Raw genomic sequence first — 5,824 nt, 5'->3', positions numbered from 1 at the left:
TTAAACGACGCTGCAGTTAGCTTCAGATTCAGGGTTAAGGTAAAAGTTAAGGGAAACATAAATAATAATATTTAGCGGATGATCCTCCGTTTTGTATCATTTACACTTGTGAAATAGCTGTTAGAAATTGTAGGGAAAGCCTTAACTTTCAGATATTTTACTAATGAAAACAGAAAAAGGGCGATTTCACTGCTTTTTCCACCCCATCCAGACCACATTAGATTAGGTCCAGATAAAAAAATAAAAAAAAACAAAAAACCTTATACTTAGATTTGTCAAATCTGGACTAGATTAACAAGGAGACTCCAGAGACTCATTAAAACACGGTTTAAAATATAAATTAAGTAACCGTTTTTTTCTGTTTTCAGAAATAGAACAAAGGTTTCACAAATCTGAAACCGTGTTTAAATGAGTCTCTAGAGTCTTCTTGTTAATCTAGTCCAGATTTGACAGGTCTAAATATAGTGTTTTTTGATCTGGACCTGGTCTGATGTGGTATGGATAGGGAAAAAAGCAGTGAAATCGCCATTTTTTCTGTTTTGATAAGCAAAATAAAGGTTTTACAAATCTAAAAGTGGGTTTAAACAGTGTTAAGGCTTTTGCTATGATGTCTAACACTCTTTCATAAGTGTAGGTGGTGAAAAAATGGAGAATCAGCCGTTAAATATCATTATTTATATCTTTCCCCTTAACTTTTCCCTTAACCTCGAATCAGAAGCTGATTTCAGCATCGTCTCATCCCTCCATCTTTGTCTGATAATAGAACAATGCCTCATCTTTTAAATCTTTATCTTGACAGCAGCTCAGTAGCAACCGTGACAGTGGTAAACATAGATGTAGGATGAGGTCACAGACTTAATACATCCATGTTTGATGAGGTGTGGTGTTTATGGCTTGTCGACCAGAAAAGGACCAGCCCTTGGATCAACAGAGCCATTCCAGTAGCATTAAGTCACAAACACCGACTGAGACTAGTTTTATATGTGTCTGCGAAATAAGAATAGGTTGGTAATAAGGAGTATAGTTGCTGTTAATATCCTGGCAGTAAATGGACCCCTTCCTACAGGGAAGGGTAAGTGATGGGAGAAAAAATTGAGGGCTGGATTTTTTTCTGTCTCACTGTTTTAAGATATACTTGAAAAAGTATATTTTATTTGACCAATATGGTAATCAGCTGATACAAAGGAGGAGTGTTGTCATATAAATACTTCATACATGTCACTCCATGTTACTCATCTCCATCTTAATCTTCTATTTGAGAAATTTAAGAGCTCTGTGGGCACCAGGTGCACCTTTTGTTATCATTTAGAAACTATGAGTCGCGTATTCTGGTGGCATGAACACACATTTTTGGAAATTTGTGATTTCATCTCATATCTGACTTTGTATTTAGATTTGAGCTTTTACTTTTGGTGTATTCACAAGTATCATAAGATAGATGTAGAATTGCAAACAAACAACACAATCTCATCAAAAAAACCAAAAAAGTTGGCTTTGATTTACAGTATGAGCTGTCAGTAATTTTAAAAGCCAAACCATCAGCTGTGTAATATACATCACAGCCATGTGGGGTCACTAGTGCAGCTGCAGACTTGTAGGCTTGTTATTGTCTTTATGGTCTGTGTTTTGTTGAACTGAATAGGTTTCAATATATTTGAGCTGAATTGAATTGAAACAGTGGGGACAGTTGTACTGATAGGACTGTAGGAAGCAGCTCGGTCTCCCTGAAGAGGAAGGCTTTGTGTGGTGACATTTAAGATGGAAGTTCATGTTTTATTGTTAATTACATGATGATTTAGAGGATGTATGTTTTAGTAAAACATCTTTCATTTCTGATGGTTTCTGGTTGGATGACTATAAACAAGAAGTCTGTAGCAAAGAGGCTCTGAGAGGCTGTGGTTAGCCACAGTGGTGTTTTGAGCTAAATGCTAACTTCAGCAACATGCCCACAATGAAAACATAACATGATGATGTTTAGCAAGTATAATGTTTACCATGTCATTGTTGGCATGCTAATAAAGCTGAGGCTGATGGGAATGTTTGTTTTGCAAGTATCTGGTCAAAAAAAAAGAAGTAACAAATTACAATTTTGACCTGATGAAGGCGCTAGATGCATCATCATCTTCATCTTCATCATCATCGACGTCAACCTCACCAAAGCGATTAGCATTTGTCATCTAGGAACCATATCAGTGCCCTCTAGTAGATCTAATAGATATTTCACTGGATATATGAAAACATTAACATGGTCACTAAAGTCTATTGCTATTCATCCTCTGGTGATCATCAAAATAAGCTAAAAACTAGCTAAAAAAACTAGCTAGAAACAAGATAAAAAGTATGTGTTTTGGTAAGAAACTTTTTTACTGGCAGATTTAATGAGTAAGGCTTGGGACAGAAGACAAAGTGCTTTTGTTTCCAATGTAATATGTTATGTAAGAAATGTTATGTTATTGTCTGACAATTGTTTCACCTGTGCAATGGTATTTTTGGTGTCCTGTGCCTTCATGTGTTCTGGGTACTTGTATATAAATAACACAAGACATAGCATAACTAACTAGCTAACTATCCAGTGTTACCACGGCTACAACAGTTGTCCTGCTGCAGTGCTGATGGTTGTTTCTGTACAGTGTGTCTGTTGTCAGAGGGCGGGCAGTAACAGGGGGGCAGTAACAGCAGCAGCTGTGGATCAGATTTCAGCTGCTAAAACTGAAGCGGAATGAACCATCCTGCAGCAGGGAGCAGCTTTCTACTTTTCACAACCAAAGCATGCAAATGAGGCATCTGCAGGCAGGTAAACATGTTATAATATCCCATACTCATATGTAGAAGTAATATCTTATAAAAATCTGTCATATTACAATGTTATTAACCATCAGTGGGGAAACCTGCCAGCACTGAACCCCCTCCCCTGCTAAACCTGTGAATGGATCCTTCCAGCTCTTTATCCTGGCTCTGAGGGGAAGGCAGAGCCACAGTCAGTGCTGATCAGAGCTAAGTGTCACACAGGCTGGTCCAAAACTGAGAAAAAAACTGCTTTAAATCAGCTAGAAGACATTAAAAACCCTCCAGCAGCTCTTTTCAAATAACTAATCAGAGCGGTAAGGAGCTAATTTGAGTTTTAGAGAGGTAAAGAAGAGAGATTTCAGAGACAGAAGAGGGCGTGACAGAGAGATAGCCGAGCAGGCAAGCTGCTGCTGCCAGGGGAGGAAGAGCAGGCTATGCACCAGCCAAAGCCAGAAGTCAAGAAAAAAAGCTCAAGAATAGTAAAAAGGTAGACTCTGAGCGAGAGAGAGGTCATTTGTGATCTGAGCCATAAAATAGAGACCAGCCTCTCTTTGTTGTTGTGTGGGCAACCGTGCGGGGAGGAGGATGTGAAGGAGAGCAGCAGGGAGGAAGGGAGGCGACTGCAAGAAAGACAAGAAAATGCTTTCAGAGATGATATGCACGAAGAGCTGCCAGCAGCAGCAGCAGCAGGCTGGTAAAGCGGCACCACAGAAGGACGCTGCCAGCCGCAGGAAGCAAGGCTGGTCCAAGAGCTGCAGGGGGCGCCTGCAGGGGCGGAGGACAGGAGGGGGAGGGTGGCCAAGAGGGCGCAACCATCATCATCACCACCACCACCAACACCCTCAACGTCATCATCCTCATAATCATCCCCGACACCTTCGGAGGCCGGCGATGTCCCTCCGTCCCATCAATGTTAAGGGAAACAGAGCGAGGGGGATGAGGGCCCCCAAGAACACTAACCAGTTTCTGATGCACGAGAAGTACCAGATGCTGCACATGCGCTCCGACTCAGTGGGGAGTGACAGTGGTAGTTGTTCAGACAGTGACGTGGAGCTCACTGACATGGACTCATACCTGGGTGTCCTGGAGAATGCCAGAGGAGCCCTCCTGGACAGTCCTAACCCACACGGCTCAACAACGCCACCAGGACAAGTCCTGGTACTGCACGAAGACCGTCTGCGTCTGCAGGAGGACAGTCTGCGCCTGCAGGAGGACAGCATGCAGTATTTCCCCTCAGAGGACGACCTCATGCAGAGTCAAAATTTCATGCAGAGGGACTTTGTTGAGTTCTGTGACATCCTGACGTCCTGAAGGGAAACTTTCAGGGAACTATTTTGTTCTCATCAGTGTAAAAGTCAAAACCTCAGACTGAACGGAAACAGGTTTGTTCTGCTTCACGTTCACAGTAAATAAGAACATCTCCGTCTTATCAAGTCATTTAGACTTCAGATTTTAACAATCTGCCATGCAAGGTGAGATAACTCCACCAGTTTCCAGCAGTATTAAGTTTTTAAAAAGACTACTTTTTTTAAAATCAAATGTTATTTTGTGCAATCTGCCTTATTCAGTCTTTTTTCAAGATTCTGACTCTGCTGTTTAGGGAACAACAAGGGGAACTGCACTGAGAATAAGTGGAAGACTTGTTGGTATTTTTCTAGGTTTAAGAAAATAAAACTTAAGCTACAAGAATGTAAGATTAAATGACATTATTAAGACGGATGTTTTTTTAACAGGTCATGTTTGGTCATGTTCAGTGTGTCACGGTGCTATAAAGTGCTGCTTTTCTGTTGTTGTTATGCACACAAAGGGAAATGGGCTGGGTAGTGGGAGTGAGTCCAAACAGCCAATCGGCATCGAGCTGGCCGAATTAGGCTGCAGATGATTGGTTGATGCAGACTGTCATTAACAAAAAAACATTTTATGTACACAATAAGAAGAAAAAATGGAAATAAATATCTGATTGGTGTAATATGGGCTGACTGATTGTTTTTGTGTGGATATAAATGAGTCTGAATTACTTTTTCATTCAAGTGTTTGAGTCAGCAGGGTCAGTGTGTCACTGAGTCATCAGGATAGTTCAGAGTGAATAACGCACACAGTTAAACTATGTAAAATAAATAGTTTTTCAAATGAATTTTAATAATAACAGGTCACATGACAATATGTGAGAGGAGCAGCAGGAACAGAGAAGGGCACTCAAGAAAAACATTAAAGAAATATTAAATATACAAGCACAGAAATAAGCATCTAAAAACTTTTTTGGTTTGGATGATGCATAAGTTAAAAGATGATGTTTGATTTTATTTTGCCATAAAACATCACACACATAACACACCTGCCCTGATATTAACAAAACATGAAAAAAGAAGTGAAGAAAACCAAAAAAAGATAAAAATCCGACATGGACGTGCATATATAAATAAAACTGAGACATGACACAAAAGTTAATATACTATTACTATGTAACTTATTTCCAAAATCATGACAGTAACAGACTACTGATGTCTATGACAATGACATGCAGAATAGTAGATGTTAAAACATGCAAACATCCTCTTTTTACTATCATTAAATCATCTGTATGTTGGTCTCTAGTTTGTTGCAGAGTCATTTAGGCATTCATACACATGCTCTGCTGCTACAGACTTACAGTAACCCTATTAAAATGTAATGTAGGCTATCACGTTTTCTTATACAACCAGTAAGAAGCTCCAGCTTAGAAAGGCTGCTGTAATAGAAATTACACGTAATCAGTTCTTATATGTAACATCTTCTTGTTACTGGCTCTACTATTGTTTATTTTATGATTCTATTCATACGTTTTACACAGGAATTAAAGCAGGAAGTATATGGATAAGCTTTGTGCTCCCGAATGCGGAGCAGTTAAAGTGGATTACATAAAGTGAAGTGGGCTGGTCACACCCACTCAGGACAGGCAGGGAGGTGTAAGCCTCTTTGTGTTGGTGTGTCATAAACTAATAATGGTAAAGGGTCATAGTGTGGGGAACAGGCAGGTTATACATGTTCTGATTTATAA

The 5,824-nt window shown here is 39.8% G+C and overlaps 1 protein-coding gene across 1 annotated transcript; it reads left to right on the top strand.

Annotated features, from left to right (window-relative positions):
- Positions 1 to 2,312: 2,312 nt before the first annotated feature.
- wu:fb55g09 (T-box protein H15) lies at positions 2,313 to 4,756 on the top strand. The gene is made up of 2 exons (XM_042405851.1): positions 2,313 to 2,794; positions 2,880 to 4,756. The coding sequence occupies exon 2, from the start codon at positions 3,427 to 3,429 to the stop codon at positions 4,096 to 4,098; it is 672 nt and encodes a 223-aa protein (XP_042261785.1). The 5' UTR covers positions 2,313 to 2,794; positions 2,880 to 3,426; the 3' UTR covers positions 4,099 to 4,756.
- Positions 4,757 to 5,824: the final 1,068 nt, after the last annotated feature.

This window comes from Thunnus maccoyii, chromosome 3 (assembly GCF_910596095.1).
Source record: "Thunnus maccoyii chromosome 3, fThuMac1.1, whole genome shotgun sequence".
Taxonomy (NCBI): Eukaryota; Metazoa; Chordata; class Actinopteri; order Scombriformes; family Scombridae; genus Thunnus; species Thunnus maccoyii.
This window is presented reverse-complemented; position numbering and strand designations above follow the sequence as displayed.

Bases quoted from the DNA above. Each gene is read 5' to 3' on its own strand.
- wu:fb55g09 (XM_042405851.1), top strand. From the start codon at position 3,427: ATGCTTTCAGAGATGATATGCACGAAGAGCTGCCAGCAGCAGCAGCAG.